Here is a 16,301-nt window from a genome sequence, read left to right on the forward strand (position 1 = left end):
AGCCGGGCGGGAGCCGCCGAGCCGCACGGAGCCCAGCCCGCCGCCCACCGCCCGCCGTGCCCGGCCCCGTCGCGTCCGGCCCCGCCGCCTCGCCCCCATGATGGGCTCGGTGCTGCCCGCCGAGGCCCTGGTCCTCAAGCCCGGGCTGAAGCCTCAGGGGCTCTCGCTGGCCGAGGTGATCACCTCCGACATCCTGCACAGCTTCCTCTACGGCCGCTGGAGAAACGTGCTGGGCGAGCAGCTCTTCGAGGAGAAGAGCAGCCCCAAGACCGCCTTCACGGCCGAGGTCCTGGCTCAGTCCTTCTCCGGAGGTGAGTGAACCCCCCCGGACCTTCCCAGGTCCCCCCGGTTTCCCGCACCGGCCCCGGGCCGGGCTCCCGGTGCCCGGCGGTGGGATGCGGTCCAGGCGCCCCGCTCTCCCCAGGCGTGGGACTGGGGAAAAAAGGGCTTTAAATTCATTTGGTTAACTTGGGCTTGACCTGAGAAAGTTCCCACTTAAACCGCGGGCTGGGGGAGCCGGGGGGGCCGGGGCCGCCCCGCATTCAGCCGCCCGGGACAATATCTTTTCTCTCGCCCCGGCATCGCCGGGGCGTCCCGGCTCCCTTTTCCCCCTCTCGGATTTCTGTTCCTCTCTTAATTTACCATGAAGGCTAATTCCATTTCCATTCACGATATGTCAACCATCTCATCTCCCCATTTTGTAAGAGGAATTCCTGGGCCCTTTTAAACAAGCCCTCGCGCCATTCAGGCACAATGTACCGCTACAGCATTCCTAAAGGACTAATGAATTTAGAATTAGCAATTTCTTTCTAGTTGAGTTTAATGAATGCAGATCACTTTAACAGCATGACAAATTGCTGGATGGGCCGAAATAGACACCATTTAACCTCCTTTCCCAGCCCCGCTCCCTCGCCCAGCTCGGGATGCTTTTCCCAGGTACCTCCTCAATGCCCCGGGGGAACCTTGTACCGCTTTGTGGGAGCCCGGTTGGGCGTTTAAAAGGCTCAGCCCCGGGGTCTGGGCTGGGGCCGGGGATGGGGAGGGGTCCCCGTCGCCCCCGATCTTCCCCCCCGGTCCTTTTCTGAGCCCTCTCCTCCCTCACAGAGGTGCAGAAGCTCTCCAGCCTGGTGCTGCCGTCGGAAGTGATCATCGCCCAGAGCTCCATCCCCGGGGAAGGGCTCGGCATCTTCTCCAAGACCTGGATCAAGGCTGGCACCGAGATGGGGCCGTTCACGGGCAGGGTCATCTCCCCTGAGCATGTGGACCTGTGCAAGAACAACAACCTCATGTGGGAGGTAACGACCGCCCTTGTACGCGCAGCCCGGCCCGGCCCGGGGAGAGGCAGGGCCGGGGTGGTGGGGCTCTGCCCTGTGCTTGTGTGGTGCCTGACACCCTCCCCGTGCCTCATTTTCCTCATTCATGCAAAGATCGGGGCAGGTGGATTTAGGAAACCCTTCAGGCAGGAGAAGGATGAGGTTTCCTCAGCCCTCAGAGGAGCCCCAAAATGCTGCTGCTGCTCGTGTCTTGCTGCCCTGCCCTGTGGTGGTGGAACTCCCGACTGGCTGCTGCCCACAGTGGGCACCGCGGGCAAAACCAGGTCTGCCCTGTCCCGTGCTTTGTCCCAGACCTGGTGAGGTTAATCCCAAGTGAAGCCATGGGGTTTGGGGGATCTGAAATGGCAGGATATTGTACATTTATGCCCAGTAAGTAGACAGGGTTTTCCTCCTTTTTTTTGGTTTCACTCAGACTTGCACTTAATTATTGCTATTATTATTACAATGTTATGCTTAATAGAAACTTGCCTCACCTTTCTTGCCATCCTGCAAAGCATCTCTCCAGGTCTGGCAGGCACCTTCCCCCTCCACCCAGGGATGCTCCCACTCCTACGGGCACCTGCAGGATGCTGGAACAGCTCCTTCCTCTGTGGCTGAGCTGCTGGTGGGGCTCTGCCAAGAAGGGGGATTGGGGCAGAGAGCTGGGTTATCCAGGGGCATAAGGTCTGATGGGACCAGCCATGCCAGAGCAGAGCAGCCTTCTCAGCCCCACTGCAGATGCACAGCCCAGGACCGTGAGCAGAAAGGGTTCGGACATCTCCTGGCTGCTGGCTGGGTCTCAAAGCCAACACAGCCTTGGGGCTGAGCTTGTCCCTGTCCAGGGGCTTTATCCCAGAGGCAGGAGGTGGAGGGGCTCAGTCCACTGTGGGCTCATCGCTACCAACTGCTCTCTCCCCCTCCCAGGTCTTCAACGAGGACGGCACCGTGCGCTACTTCATCGACGCCAGCCAGGAGGATCATCGCAGCTGGATGACCTACATCAAGTGTGCACGGAACGAGCAGGAGCAGAACCTGGAGGTGGTCCAGATCGGGAACAGCATCTTCTACAAGGCCATTGAGGTAAGTGGGGCCGAAGGGTGACCGGGCAGCTGCAGGAGTGGAGGCAGGGTGGTGGGATCTGCCGCCCCACAGTCCCTCCCTCACTTGTTTTTTGGGCTGTTGTTGGGGTGTCTGTGGAAGCACAGGGCAGCTTTGCCATTCCTAGTATCCAGATCCACGGGGAGAGGTAGGCACCACAGGGAGTGGCCATTACATGGACTTCAGGGAGCAGTAAAGTTCTCTTCCCCTCTCTATCCCCTTTCAAGGGATGACCTGTGCTGAGCAGAGAGAGAACAAACACTGCCTGAGCTTGTCTGGGGTGTAAAGTGTGACAAGAGCTGCAATCCTGGCCCAGGCAGGGATTTGGGCAGGGCTGGGGGGTTGGTGCTCTATTGAAAAAATGGGATTTTGTGCAGAACCTGCTTCTCTGTAGCAGGGGTATGTTTTGGGGGTTTCTGTGAAACCCAGGTGCTGAGTGCAGGATGTGCCTAACTCTGCACAGCTTTGCTTGGGTGTCACACTCTGGCTGTACATGGAGCAGGGAGCCATGGAGCGGGCAGGGAGCAGTGCTGGCACAGCCATGCCTTGGGCTTTCCTCAGTGGGCCTGTGGAGAAGGGATTCGTCCTGCCTATCTCCTCCGTGTGCTCCTGTATGAAGTGCTGGCCTGGCACAGGAGCAGGTACTGGGTCCCAGGGATGGCACAGGCTGTGGGGTGAAGGCTGGAGGGCACCCACAGCTCCCTGCAGGAGATGCTGGGATGGTGGTGGGTGTCTGGCTCCTGGCATTATTGATGCCATGTGCATACATGTCCCACAGTTCCAGCAGGATGACAGTGAGGACCAGCCCTGCTCGTGTGCAGTGTCCCCATAACCCGATGCTGTTGCAGGTGGAGAAAGGTGGTGGCTCAGGGAGGTGTCCTGTGCAGCAGCTTCGGCTTAAAGAGTCACAAGAGAGAACATCTCCCAGCCCACCCCAGACCAGAACTGTAGATTGTCCCCATCTAGTATTGGGTCCAGAGTCTCACCTGCTCAGGAGCACTCTCAGCTGGGAGAGGGTCTCTGCCGGGAAGGAGCGCGAGTGCCTGATGGTTCCATGGGCAGCTCCTCGGATCTATTTGAGCTTCTGCACTGGTTTACAGAGGAGCATACACTCAAATACTCCATGGCACAGGACCACAGCTCCATTCTGCACTGAGCCAGCAGCAGGGCTGGGTTAGGGGTTGCTGCAGTGCTGTGGAAAGGCAAGTGGATGGGTAGGAAGAGGAGCAGGTATATTATCTCCTGTTGCGGGAGAGTCCCGTGTGCCCCTCGGGCTCTGCTGCATTTCCCCGTGCAGTGCTGTGACCAAGAGCCCCAAGTGCTTCCCTGCTGCTCTCCCCGTGCTGGACATCTCTCCCAAGGCTTCAGCTGTTCCCAGTTTTAAGATCTGTGCCTGTGCCTGTTGTGACAGCACCTTAATTGCTTTTTATTACTGTTCTTAATTATGCAAATGAGTGAAATAATTTCAGGTAGCAGTGGTGTAATTAGGAATACAGCTGTGGTTTTCACACCTTGTGCAGGAATGAGTGATGGGGTGGGTGATCCAATATTTGTGGAGGTGCACGTGGTGGCCCTGTATAGTCATGGTCCATCTGCAGGTTTGCTCCTGGGGCTGAAGCAGTGAGCACCCGAGAAGGATGAGTTTAATTCCATTGGCACAAGCAGCAAAATTGGAATGCTGAGAGTGCTGAACCCCGAGTGATGGAGAGGAGAAGGTGGGGATGAAGGGTGCCTGCTGTCATGCTGCAGTATATTCCCCAGGCATGGCAGGTACCTGGTAGTGCTCCCGCTGCCACTGTGTTGGCATGGATGCCTCCGTGCCAGGAGAAGGAAAAGGGGATAGGTGAGAGTGTGATGAGGGAAAGCATGGAATGTGTGAGGAGCTGGGTCACAACTGGGCATGACAGGTCAAGGAATTGCCTTTTCCCTGGGCTCCCCATTCCTGCCCATGCACACATACACATGCAGTCCAAAATCCATCGCTCGTTCAAACCTACTGGAGTTTGTGCACCCAACAAGAAAAGAAAAAGTAAGAGAGGGTTTTCCTTTAGTGTTTTCTCTCTGCTCATTAATCACATGAAGTCTTTGGCATCCTTGGACTGGAGCAATCCCCCTTGTCACCCACCACACCTGTCCTGTCAACTCCCTCACCTCAAGGATGCAGCATCAGCCTGACACCAGCGGGAACAGCTCAGTCCTGGGCAGGATATGCACACACTGACCCAAACTTAGAGCTGCCCTGCTCAGCAGGACATGAGTCTGTGCATGGGCACCGTCACACTCCTCCTGTCCCCCTGCACAGCCTCCTGTCTGTGCCCACGGGGTCCCTTCCCCAGCAGGCACCGTGAGCTGCCCAGTCCCTGCCACTCTGCCTCTGCTGCACCGTGGCTCCAGCACATCTCTTAGGATGCCTTTCTCAACTATGCACCACAAAATATGATTTATTTGGTGCCTTTTCTGCTATTTGCCTTTAGTATTTTAATGTTTTGCCCGTTCCTGCCCTTACTTGCTAATTAGTTTTTCCCATCCTCATTCTCAGCAATACCAAGTTGCTGCTGCTGGAAAATAAAGTGAGGGCAGTGAGTTCTGGCCTTTGATCTGAAGGCCATGGGATTCCTGGGGGACAATTTAAATTTGCTTTGGGGTGTGTGGACATGGGTGCTCACCCACTGCTGGTGTGGGCACAGCTGCTTCAGTAGAATAAAACACACATATGCACCCAAGCAGAGTGTTTTATCCTTTCAGCAATATTTTATTTGCTTGTATTAAAAATAACTCATTTTCTGTTAAGAGAAAATGACACCAAAACCCAGCACCAATTTGGGATGCAAAGGGATATCGGCTTCCACGACCTTCCAAATTCCTTCTCTGCAGCCCCAGTGAGGTCTTTATGCAGACGGGCACTTAAAACATAGGAAGTCAAATTCCTGCTGCTTTCAGATGCTTAAAATTTGGCACATTTTTTCAGTGTTTGGGTGATCTAACTTACGATCTGTGTTTCATGTGGATGATGCTTTTCTTGGACTACTCTGGATGTGCAAAACCATCCTCTGAAAGACAGGACTTTCCTGTTCCTAAATTTGGTTCTCAACGCTGGGGATCTGCAAGGGGAAATACATATATTTTTTAATGAAGTGGTGTTGATGTTAGTGTTGTGTGAACCCTTGTGAGAGTGTCCACCTTCCCAGCCACAGCTGCTGCACACGGGGAGCCTCGAGAGGCACTTCCCGGCCACTCACTCTGGCAGTGCAGGAACATAATGGGGGAAGCAGTGCCATCATTTCAGGAAAATGGGAACATGTGTGATGCAAAACCCCCTCCCTGACCCTGTACATATCCTTGGGCTATTGCAGGCACAGTGCCTTTGGTGTGGGACATAAGCAGCATCTCACACACGAGTCACGGTCTCTTAGAGCAGCTCCGAGCTCTCCTCTCATCCATGGGCTGATGGGCCCTTTGCTGATGGATCTGCAAAATCAGCCCTGGCAGTGTCAGGCGGGAGATGCTGCCTGTGCCCTACAGCAAGAGGGTGTTAGTGGCTCCGTCCAGAGCTGAAACATTTTGCTGGAGCCCTGGGCTGTGGCTCCATGTCACAGCTCCCTGCCTTGGTCTCTGTCACTTGTGCCTCGCTGCAGTTTGTGGTTCCACAAACGGGTTATTTCTCCGTGCCTCTGTGTGCCACCCTGTCCTCATCTCCCCAAGCTGCCAGGACCTCCGGGTCCTGCACTCCAGAGCCCTCAGCTCTGTCTGTGTGCTCTGTTGCTGTGTATTTTCCTGTCACTTTGTTTGTGTTCCAGCCTGGGAGACCCCTGGCCAGGTTTGTGCCGGTGGTGGGTGGTGCCGAGCTGTGCCATCGCCTCCAGTGCTGCAGCCTGGGCAGTGCTGAGCCTGCCTGGGGGTGCTGGGGAACACTGGCAGGTCCCAGATGGCAGCAGGGTCTCCCAGGAGATGGGGTACAGCCAGGGTAGGTCCAAAGGGACCAGCACAAGGATGAGTGTTCATGTCCCCTCCAAACACCCCTGTCTGTATTTTTCTTTCTAGATGATTCCTCCAGACCAAGAGCTGCTGGTCTGGTACGGGAACTCCCATAACACCTTCCTGGGCATTCCTGGTGTGCCGGGGCTGGAAGAGGAGCAGAAGAAGAACAAACATGGTAGGTAGCATTGGAAAGAGCCACGGGTGCACCATCTCTGCCTGATCACCCTGTGCCCAGCTCTGAGGCCATAGGGTGGGTGTGAGGCCAGGGACATCTTATGGGATGTGTTAGACACCCTAGCTCTGCGTTTAATGACCCCTCTCTGCATTTAATGGATCTATCCCCAAATCACCATCTCAGGAGGCTTTTCTCTCCCTGGGTGTTCACTCTCTGTGTTTCTTGGTGGTTCCCCAAGATGCTCCTCTGCGGGCACAGCAGAGCTCAGGCACTGCTGGGGGACGCTGTGTTTGGAGCTGGATCCCATCCGTGCTCTCTGACTGTATTTTCCACTATGAGAGAGCCAGATCAGAGCCCAGAAGAGCAGAGGGAGAAGGTGGGACCAGTGCAGGGGCTGGACAGTGTGGCTGTGGGTTCCTGTCCTCACCCCCTCCAGCTCTGCTGCAGGCCATGGAGGGGAAAAGTGCTTTTTGTGCCCATCTGTTAGGGATTCATTCAGTTCATCTTGAATGTTCCCTCTCCTCTAAATCTGGGTGAGTCTATTCCCAGTGCTGGCCCCATCCCAAAGCCCCAAGTGCCAGCCTGGGATGGGTGTCCCCACGAGCAGGGAGCCAGCGAGGGGGCACGGGGGGGTTATCCAGGGCATCCAGCACCTCGGTGCTCGGGGATGGGGTGTGCTGCTGTGCTGCAGGGCAGTGCCTGACCATGCCCTGTCATCCCCAGAGGATTTCCATGCGGTGGAGACGGGGGCCAGCACGACGGGGCGCATGCGCTGCGTGATCTGCCACCGCGGCTTCAACTCCCGCAGCAACCTGCGCTCCCACATGCGCATCCACACCCTGGACAAGCCCTTCGTGTGCCGCTTCTGCAACCGCCGCTTCAGCCAGTCCTCCACCCTGCGCAACCACGTCCGCCTGCACACGGGAGAGCGGCCCTACAAGTGCCAGGTGTGCCAAAGTGCCTACTCCCAGCTCGCGGGGCTGCGGGCGCACCAGAAGAGCGCCCGGCACCGGCCCCCCAACGCCTCCCTGCAGGCCCACTCGCCGGCCCTGCCCGTGCCCCACCCCGCCTCCCTGGCCCACCACATCCCCACCATGGTGCTGTGAAGCCCCCGGTGTGGCAGCGGGATTTTTGGACAGCAAGGACTGAGGCTGAGACATGCAATGGACTAGGGGGGGTTGGCCCTTGGCAGAGCTGGGGGGACAGAGGCTGCTTTGTGTCTTGGAGGGGGCACTGGGTTGTTTCTGGGGCATGGGTTTGGCAGGTGAGTGAGGGGAACACCCAGCTGTGCAGCTGCACTATGTGGGATCGTACTCTGGGATGTAGGGTGGGCTGCTGGTCCCTAGGCTTGGCAGGGGAGAAGGAATACAGCAGGATGTCCTGCATGGACTTGCCAGTGGGCTGGAGCAGCTGAAAAGCTGGGTCTGAATGAGTCACACCTGGCTTTTACAGATAATTTGGAGGAAAGAAAAATCGCTCTTATCCCTCCTCCTTCTCTGCTCCAGCAAGTGCCCAGCAGACACTTGGAAAGCTGGCACAGCCCTGATGTGGCCACTCCAGTCACGCCTCTTTGTCCTGGGGGTGGCTTTGGTCCTGCTGGCTCCTTCCAAGGGACACCTTTCCCTCCTCGGGAGCCCTGAGTTAGGAAACAGTTTTATTTTCCCCCACCCAAGCACCCCTTTGCCTGCCCCGCTCCAGCCTGAGCTGTGCGCTGGGCTTTGCCAACACTCCGAGTGATGCCGAGTAGGCAGAGGGGACACATTCCATGGGGACACCGTGCCAGCCGGGAATGCCCATCCGCAGGCAGGTTTTGAGGGGACCCTGAGCTCTGCCGGGCCGTGTTTGTTCCAGCCCTTGGAGCAACTCTTCCCCAGCCGTGAGGAAACATTTCGGCTGGAACTGCTACTGCCCTCTGGGGACAGAGAAAACCCATTCCCGGGCCAGCTCCGTCCCCAAGGACAACTCTAAGCGCCCTCTGGAGTCCCACACTCCGGAAGGAGGGCTGTGTATCATAAAGCTTAAAAGAAGGTATTCTAATATTAATTATAAGTCTAAGATGTATAAAGTTCTCACAAGCCGTGTTTTACTTCCAGAAAAAGAAAACAAAAAAACAAACAACTGTCACTTTAACTTTGTAAATATTTATGTAAACATTATTTACAAAACTTTGATATTATATATTATTTGATTGTATATGTACACAGTGTAAATACATTTGTACCTCTCTCTTGTATTCTAAATAAAAATTACTTGGGACATTTATCATTTAGAAGAGGGATAGCATGGAGAGCTTTATTTTATTATGTGCCAGGGGAAGGATGTGGTGGTTGGGATGAGTGAAGGTTTTAACTAACACAATATTCAGTGACATTGTCTGTTGGACCAAGGAGTGGAGGTGGGAGGAGGAAAAAACAGTTTTTGGCTAAAGAAGCCCTTTTTCAGGTCTGGAAGAAGTGGTGAGTGCTGGAGGGGGTGGTGTTTGGTCTGGTTCCACCCTGCCAGTCCCTATTTGAACAGTCCCTTGTGCACTTATGCAGTCCCTATTTGAAGCCACAGCTGTTGATATCCTTTGATACCTCCCAAGAATTAATGCCTGTGTTTCAGCTGCGATGGGACACAGGTGCAGGTCTTGCTGGAAGGTTTGTTTTGGATCCTGAAAAAGCAGCTAATTTGCTGACGGTCATCTCTGAGCTGCTTTTCCCTGGGTATTTCCTCAGCAGCTCCAATAGCTGGACTGGTGCTTTGAATTAAACGGATTAAACTTTTCCACAGACGTATCAGTTCCCGCTGGCACAGCTCTGCCAAGGGAAGGGGGCAATCCCGATCCCCTCGGGGGTGTTTAAGCCAAGTTTGAGCCAGCTCGGGAGAGGATTAGGGGGGTGTCTTCAGATAAACAAGGGGGACACTCCGTGAGCACGGGCACCCCAAAACGGGGGGGGGTTGCTCCCTCCGGGGCGAGCGCACCTTTGGCTGCAGCCCAAGCCGGGGTGCTGGGGCCCAGTGAGCCCCGCGGGAGGGTCCGTGGGGCCCTGGAGCGCCCCGGTTTGCCCGGCAGGTTTTTGGGATGCCGGTCACTGTCGGGGGGGATTAGGCACTCTGCCCTCACTAAGCATGGCCGCGCTCCCCCTTGCGTTCCAACGCGGCGAAGCCCTCGAGTCCCTTTGCTGCCAGTAACAAATATGGATGCCTAGAGACTTCCCCCCCGCTGCCCTCACTCAACATGGCGGCGCCCGTGCCTCAGGCGTGTTCTCGCCCGCAGCCAACATGGCGGGCGGAAGCCGCGCTGTGGCGGGGTTAAGCCTGCGCCCAAGATGGCGGCGGTCACCATGAGGCTGCCGCAGGTCCGCGGGCCCCTGGGGGCGAGCGCGCCCCGCGGCGCTGAGAAGCACCTGGTGGCACCGGGGGACACCATCACCACGGACACGGGATACATGAGGTGCGGGCAGCGGCGCAGGGGAGGAGGCGGTGGCGGTGGCGGTGCGGCGCGGCTTCGGGCAGTTCTCAGGTAGCCGCCCTTCTCTCCGCAGGGGCCACGGCACGTATGTGGAGGACGACAAGCTCATCGCCTCGGTGGCCGGCGTGGTGGAGAGGGTGAACAAGCTGGTGTGTGTGAGGGCGCTGAAGGCCAGGTGAGTGTGGGCGGGCAGGTGAGGTGGCCGTGGCAGGTGAGGGCCGGTGGCTGGGCCTCGCTCGGGTGAGGTGTGTGACGGCCGCTCCCTGTCCCGCCCCCAGGTACAACGGCGAGGTCGGCGACATCGTGGTCGGCAGGATTACGGAGGTAAAGCCCCGTTTTTCCCGCGGTGCTGATGTCAGGGTTTGGAGATGTACTCATGTGCTGAGGAGGAGGAGGGTGGCCGCTGACCGGAGTGGTTCAGTCCAACCTGCAGCACTTCCCAGGATCCTAAAACACTGATACACATCAGTGTCCCCGCACGGGGCACTGGGAGCCACCGATTTTAACCGGGATGAGGCTGGAAAAACCAGCAGTGCTGTCCCCTCCCATGGGCTTGGTGGGCTGCAGCTCCCGTTCAATTTTTGGGTGTATAGCAGCAGGCTATTTTTTTTCCCCCTCAGGTTCAGCAGAAGCGATGGAAAGTAGAAACGAATTCCAGGCTGGATTCAGTCCTGCTGCTGTCGTCTATAAATTTACCTGGTGGGGAACTGGTGAGTGTAGCTGAGGCAGAGCAGTGCCATAGTCCTGTTGTCTGCTGCTTCCATGGCAGGAGCACTGGGAAGCTTGGAGCCCTTCCCACAGTTAGCATGAGCATAATGGTGGGGTTTGTGGTTGAATCTGTAGCTCTGAACTCTCTAACTAACTCTGAACTCTCTCTCTAACTCTCCTCGTTATAATACTTCAGTGACCTAAAGGTGTGCTGTTCTGCCTGGTTTTCCTTTGGTGACCAGGGTGTTTGACATGGCATCCTACGGTCCCCCACAGTGAGATATTAAATAGGTGTTTTCTCGTTCTGGGCAACAAGTAACTTTTCTTGTGTTGTTTCAGAGAAGAAGGTCAGCAGAAGATGAGCTTGCCATGAGGGATTACCTGCAGGAAGGGGACCTCATCAGTGTATCCTTCTGCTGCTCCCACTGACAGAAGAGCCAAGGGGATGGGGAGAACAGCCAGAGGTCGGCTGGCCTGGCTGGGGGTGAGAGCTGTGCTGGGGTGGCACTGGGCAACCTTAGGGACTTTGTTTTCCTTAATTGTCACCGACAGGCAGAGGTCCAGTCTATATTTTCTGATGGGGCTGTATCGCTGCACACCCGGAGCCTGAAATACGGGAAGGTAAGTTGTTCCAAAGCCCTTGGTCTTGGCCTAATTCTGCGCCAGCTGACTTGTACGAGGCCTTTTGGAGTCTTTTTTCAAGAAAAGAGCTCTGGAATAGAGCAGGATGTTGTTATAACTGACTCCTGAAGAATCTCAGCTCCTACGTGGGAGCACCAAGTGGAGTTTTCCCAAAGCAGAGGTGTCCTTGAGCTGCCCTTTGAGCCACTGCACTCCCTGTTCACAATTCCAGCTTGCCAGTCCTCTTTCCCCCACTAGCCATTGGAAATTAAATCCTGGGGAGAAATCTCGCTCCTCTTCAGCAGGCCGTTGCCCCTGGAACTTGTTTCTCTCCCCAGGGCTCTATTTTAGGCTTTACACAGTTGGCATTTATCTCTGGTTTTGTGCATTGAAAGAAGCCAAGGGGCCATCGGAGCGTAGGCTGCAGTTTGGGATTACCAGACCAAGGGTATTAGCACTTAAAAGATGAAAGGGAAGTGTGGTTATTGCACAAAGGGTGAAGGACAGTGATTGGATTAAGAGAGAAAGTGTTCTGCTAAATTGGGCCTCTCACTCCTCGTTTTTCTGCAGGGATGGTTGATGTGTAGTTGCGATCAAGATATTATTAACATTTGTGCTAAGCACTTAGAGTATTCTTCATCTTCAAAGGACTGCACAGGCATTAGCTAATCCCCCCAGCGCTCCCAGAGGCAGGCAGGTTTTACATTCACTGTTTCACAGGAAAAGGTGTTAAAATGGAGTGGTGCCTAGGCCAGGAATGGAGTGAGTGGGGGTGACTTGATGCTGTCTGTGGTGGCTCGTGTCTCTCACGCTGAGTCTCATCTCCACTCCAGCTTGCCCAGGGTGTGCTGGTTCAGGTCTCTCCCTCCCTCGTGAAACGCCAGAAGACTCACTTCCATGACCTGCCCTGTGGTGCTTCCGTGATCCTTGGCAACAACGGCTTCATCTGGATCTACCCAACCCCGGAGCAGAAGGAGGAAGAGGCTGGGGGCTTCACCGCCAACTTGGAGGTGAGGCCTCAGGGAAGATGAACCTTCTCCTACCAATGGTTTTTATTCAGGATTTGGTATTAGGTTCACAGCAAGGCTTTTTTACAGTCAGCCTGCGTTATTCCCCTGTGTGTTCATCCCTTTTCCTCTGATCTTCCTCAGCCGGTTCCCTTGTCTGACCGGGAGGTGATCTCACGGCTCCGAAACTGCATCGTGGCTCTGGTTACTCACAAGATGATGCTCTTTGACACCAGCATCCTGTATTGCTATGAAGCATCCCTTCCTCATCAGGTACAGAAACCAGAGGGGTTTGTTCCACAGTGGGGGAGGGAACAGAAAGGCTGCACCAGTTGCTGCTGAAGTCAGTAATTTAGGTGGTGGGGCTTCCTTTTAGCTTTCCAAAGCATCCTGTGGTAAGTGACAATAAAAACTCCCCCCCTCTGCATAGCATAAGTTGCGTTGCATGATTTCAGAGATGGTTTTTGAAGGGTTCTGCCTCTGGCAATGTCCAGCTATTCCTATAGAGGAATAAGTCCGTTTTTCAGTAGATGTTGTGTATCCCTCACTGGGATTATGGATCCCCTGTGATTGCTGTGAAAACACTGTTAAATTTGGGATGGTGTGAGGGTATTGTGCACTTTAAGAACCAATGAAAAAATAAGTGTTGTGTATTGTACAGAGAGGTCTTGTGTCTGTATCCACATCCTGCACTGACCTCTCACTGTACAGCTTTTCACTCTGATTTCTGCCAGGACAATCACAAGGAATGCTCTTCCCATAAATGAATGGGATCTGAATTGTCGTCTGCTTTCATTCCCAATGCCAGCCTGCTCAGCTACATGGGATGTTCTTTTGAAGTATGCTTCTGTTTAAGTCATCTCTCCCCTTCCCAAATACTGATGTGTGTCCATCAGGAGAGATGGAAGAGTTGTTGGTAGTGTCGTCTTTTATTTCCTCTGGTCTCTGTAAGAATTGTTAACTCTGGCCAAGTTAACTTTGCATTGGACCCTCTGCCATAGGTCTTATTTCACCACAATCCTCTGAACTCCCTTGCTGTTTGTCAGGGACATTTGTCCCCATAGAGTGTGCAAAAATAGTAATTGCTTTCCGGTGCCAATGTTGCTCTTGTTTCCGCTGCAGATCAAGGACATTCTCAAACCAGAGGTGATGGAGGAGATCATTCTGGAAGCTCGACAGAGGTTGCTGGATTTGGAGGGATAGGGCACATGGCCAGAAGCAGTCATTTGAAATCCCAGCATGGCAGCTTTTGATCCTCAGTATTATATATTCTTTTCAGTGTTCCAGTCCCCAACATTCATTCCACACTTCAGAAATCACCAAAATTCCTCATTCCTAGGATATCTCCTGAGTCCTTTTAGTACAATAGGACAAAGTAGTACTTAAGTCCAATAGCCTTTTAGTGCAGCAGCCTGAAAAATTGATATCTGACCTTTATAAAGATGCAGATGCAACTGGGACATGTCTCCTTGCACCTGTTGCTGTGTCTAGTGCCCCATAAATTTGTGCAGAATGAGAGAGGAAGGGATGTGTTTTGTGATGTTTCTCTCTCCCCAAAAGATGGTTTGGATTTTAATTTACTGTGACACAGATCTGCCAGTCTGTCCTGTGACAGAGCCCTTGTTTTTAAGGCTGCAGATCCTGGCACATGTGTTTAGAGGGCAGGAGTATCCACACCTTTGCTAACCACAATTTGAGTCTGGCTGTTCATGGCTTTTTCTCAGGGATATGAGAGGGGATGTGACTGTTGCTGTCCAGATGAGCCAGGAGCCATGGACAAGCTGTGTCCTAGTTTGTGTACATCCTGCTGGTCTCTTTTTTTTTATGCCTGATGTGGTGAGCTTCTCTTCTGAGGAGGCACCAGAATTGTTTTGTATTAAATATTTTACATTTCAATAAATTTTTTGGAAACAAATCAGTCTTTCAGCAGTGTGTGCATTAGCTTGTTTTTCTCCAGAATTAATTGAGTCTAGCTTGAGAGCTATGGTTGGCTCAAGTTTCCTTGTGCCAGGATACTTGGAAGGGTTGCAATGTCCTGTTTCTTCCCTTCAGCTGTTGCTCTTCATCCCATTCAAGCAGGACTTGACCTTCCTCTTCAGCCCATCTTCTGTGCAGGGCTCCTCTGTAAGGATTGCTTGGAGTTGTTCACAGTGGCTCTCCCAGTATTGCATCCCTGCAGGATTCCATGGAGAGGTGAGTCATGAGGTCACTGGGGGATGGCAGGGAGCCCAGTATGACACTGGTGATCCTCAGGCTGGTGCTTAGAGGTGGGCAGGCAGTCAGTCACCTCCTCTGTGCAGAATGGATGTGATGCTTTCCTTGGAGCATCCTCTCAGCTCTCTGGTGCTGTATTAGAGCTGTTGTGTTATATATGTATTGTATCTATTTGTATTGCAAATACATACTTGCACCACCACAGCACTGTAATTCTTAAAAAGGGTGATAAAAAACCCATCTGCCCTAATTGTTCCTGAATCCAATTCTAACATTGCAAATTCTCAGACTTCCCTCAGGCAAAATTCTTTGCTCAGTCTTTTCTTGGGAACTGGAAATTCCCTTCATTGCTGTTCCTCCAGTGCCGGCTGCTCTCCCTGCGGTCCCGAGCAGGCACTAGATGGCACCTTTGGATCGCGTTTGTGGCACTTCCCTTCCCAGCTCCGCCTCACTGCCCTGCCAAACAGCAGGGCCTGGCCGGCTGCCACCAGCGCTGCTACCCAAATCCTACAGCATAATGGGGCTCAGTGGCTGAGGACAAGCAAGGACATGGCTAATCCGTTCTGCTGCTGCACAGCTCAAACTTCTGCCCGTGCTGCCTCTGTAAAATAGCACTGAACTTCTTGGGGGTATTGTTGGAATGCTCCACACAAGAGCTGGGAATTGTTATTTTTCAGTTTTATAAGGATTCCTTAGTAAGTGTCGCAACAATCACATCCTCAAGGCGACTTGGGAAATTTGAAAAACAAAAACTGGCTGCTGACACTTTCAGGTCTGTGCATGAGGCTGCTGGTAGCCATGTTACCCACATCTGTGTGGACAAGAATGGTTCAAAAAGGCTAAAAAAAAAGCTTTAGTGGCCTCTGCATCTTTTAATTATGAAATTATCTTTTTTTTTTTCCCTACCCAGCTGCTGTAGTTTAGCAGCTCTTTTTCTTATTAACACATGGGAAGGTTCAGGGATTTCTGCTGTGAGGGTTCTAGATATAAGCAGGCTGGGGATACACAAACAATGAGATACTTAATGTGCATTGTTGAAGGCTGATGGAGAGGGCTGTAGTTAATCCAGTAAATCTCTTTGCATCTCTGCCACTTAAATTGAAACAACTCTGTGTCAGTTAAAGGACAAAGGAGTGAAGAGACTGTACTTCATTACCACCTAGAGAGATTTGATACCTGGAAATGGTTCTGCTGAACAGGTACATGAATGGAAAATGCTTCTCTGTCCTCAAGCAACCTCTCTGCAGGCATCGAAAGGTCAGGAAGGGGCTGGGAGGGGTTATGAGACTCTTGAAAGTGCTGTTGGTGATGTTGTGGATGCTGTGCTCTGGAGGTGGTTAATTTAGGGGTGGATGGGATCCAGGTGTGAGCTGTCAGACCTGCAGGGTGACACAGTGCCAGCTTCTCATCCATTGATCTTGGGAACAGGGTGCTGGTGTCCGTGTCAGGCTGCGTGGGCAGCACAGCTGAGTTGTTCTGTATTTTCATTCCTTTTCCTCTCCTTTTTTTCCCCCTTTCCATGTCAGTCTTTAAAACTGTGCTGTATTTCCAAGCTTCTCACGCTAGTCCTCTCTCCCCATTGTGAACGTTTTTTGGTTATATATGCTCAGTAAGTGAGTATACAACCTGAAAAACAATGAGCTCAAGAGCTGGACTGCTTCAGTTCCGAGCTTTCTGATTCCTCCTGCTTGCTGCAGCATTCCTGATACTTTGTTATTTAGGGATGTGTTAAA

General features: G+C 53.4%; 2 protein-coding genes across 2 annotated transcripts; both read left to right on the plus strand.

Moving 5' to 3' along the window:
• Positions 1–96: 96 nt before the first annotated feature.
• PRDM12 (PR/SET domain 12) lies at positions 97–7,736 on the plus strand. The gene is made up of 5 exons (XM_027687854.1): positions 97–311; positions 1,105–1,295; positions 2,238–2,393; positions 6,453–6,564; positions 7,288–7,736. The coding sequence occupies exons 1-5, from the start codon at positions 98–100 to the stop codon at positions 7,668–7,670; spliced, it is 1,056 nt and encodes a 351-aa protein (XP_027543655.1). The 5' UTR covers position 97; the 3' UTR covers positions 7,671–7,736.
• Positions 7,737–9,763: 2,027 nt separating this feature from the next.
• On the plus strand, positions 9,764–14,269 carry EXOSC2 (exosome component 2). Its single transcript, XM_027687855.1, has 9 exons — positions 9,764–10,000; positions 10,092–10,193; positions 10,297–10,342; positions 10,639–10,728; positions 11,066–11,131; positions 11,279–11,347; positions 12,181–12,357; positions 12,499–12,627; positions 13,477–14,269. The coding sequence occupies exons 1-9, from the start codon at positions 9,876–9,878 to the stop codon at positions 13,555–13,557; spliced, it is 885 nt and encodes a 294-aa protein (XP_027543656.1). The 5' UTR covers positions 9,764–9,875; the 3' UTR covers positions 13,558–14,269.
• Positions 14,270–16,301: the final 2,032 nt, after the last annotated feature.

This window comes from Neopelma chrysocephalum, unplaced genomic scaffold (assembly GCF_003984885.1).
Source record: "Neopelma chrysocephalum unplaced genomic scaffold, ASM398488v2 Primary Assembly neopelma1_74, whole genome shotgun sequence".
NCBI lineage: Eukaryota > Metazoa > Chordata > Aves > Passeriformes > Pipridae > Neopelma > Neopelma chrysocephalum.

Excerpts from the sequence above, each read along its gene's own strand:
- PRDM12 (XM_027687854.1), top strand. The coding sequence starts at position 98 with ATGATGGGCTCGGTGCTGCCCGCCGAGGCCCTGGTCCTCAAGCCCGGG. Across the intron at positions 2,394-6,452 it reads TCTTCTACAAGGCCATTGAG|ATGATTCCTCCAGACCAAGA; the intron begins GTAAGTGGGGCC and ends TTTTCTTTCTAG. Across the intron at positions 6,565-7,287 it reads GCAGAAGAAGAACAAACATG|AGGATTTCCATGCGGTGGAG; the intron begins GTAGGTAGCATT and ends TGTCATCCCCAG.
- EXOSC2 (XM_027687855.1), top strand. The coding sequence starts at position 9,876 with ATGGCGGCGGTCACCATGAGGCTGCCGCAGGTCCGCGGGCCCCTGGGG. Across the intron at positions 11,348-12,180 it reads GGAGCCTGAAATACGGGAAG|CTTGCCCAGGGTGTGCTGGT; the intron begins GTAAGTTGTTCC and ends TCTCCACTCCAG. Across the intron at positions 12,628-13,476 it reads AAGCATCCCTTCCTCATCAG|ATCAAGGACATTCTCAAACC; the intron begins GTACAGAAACCA and ends TTTCCGCTGCAG.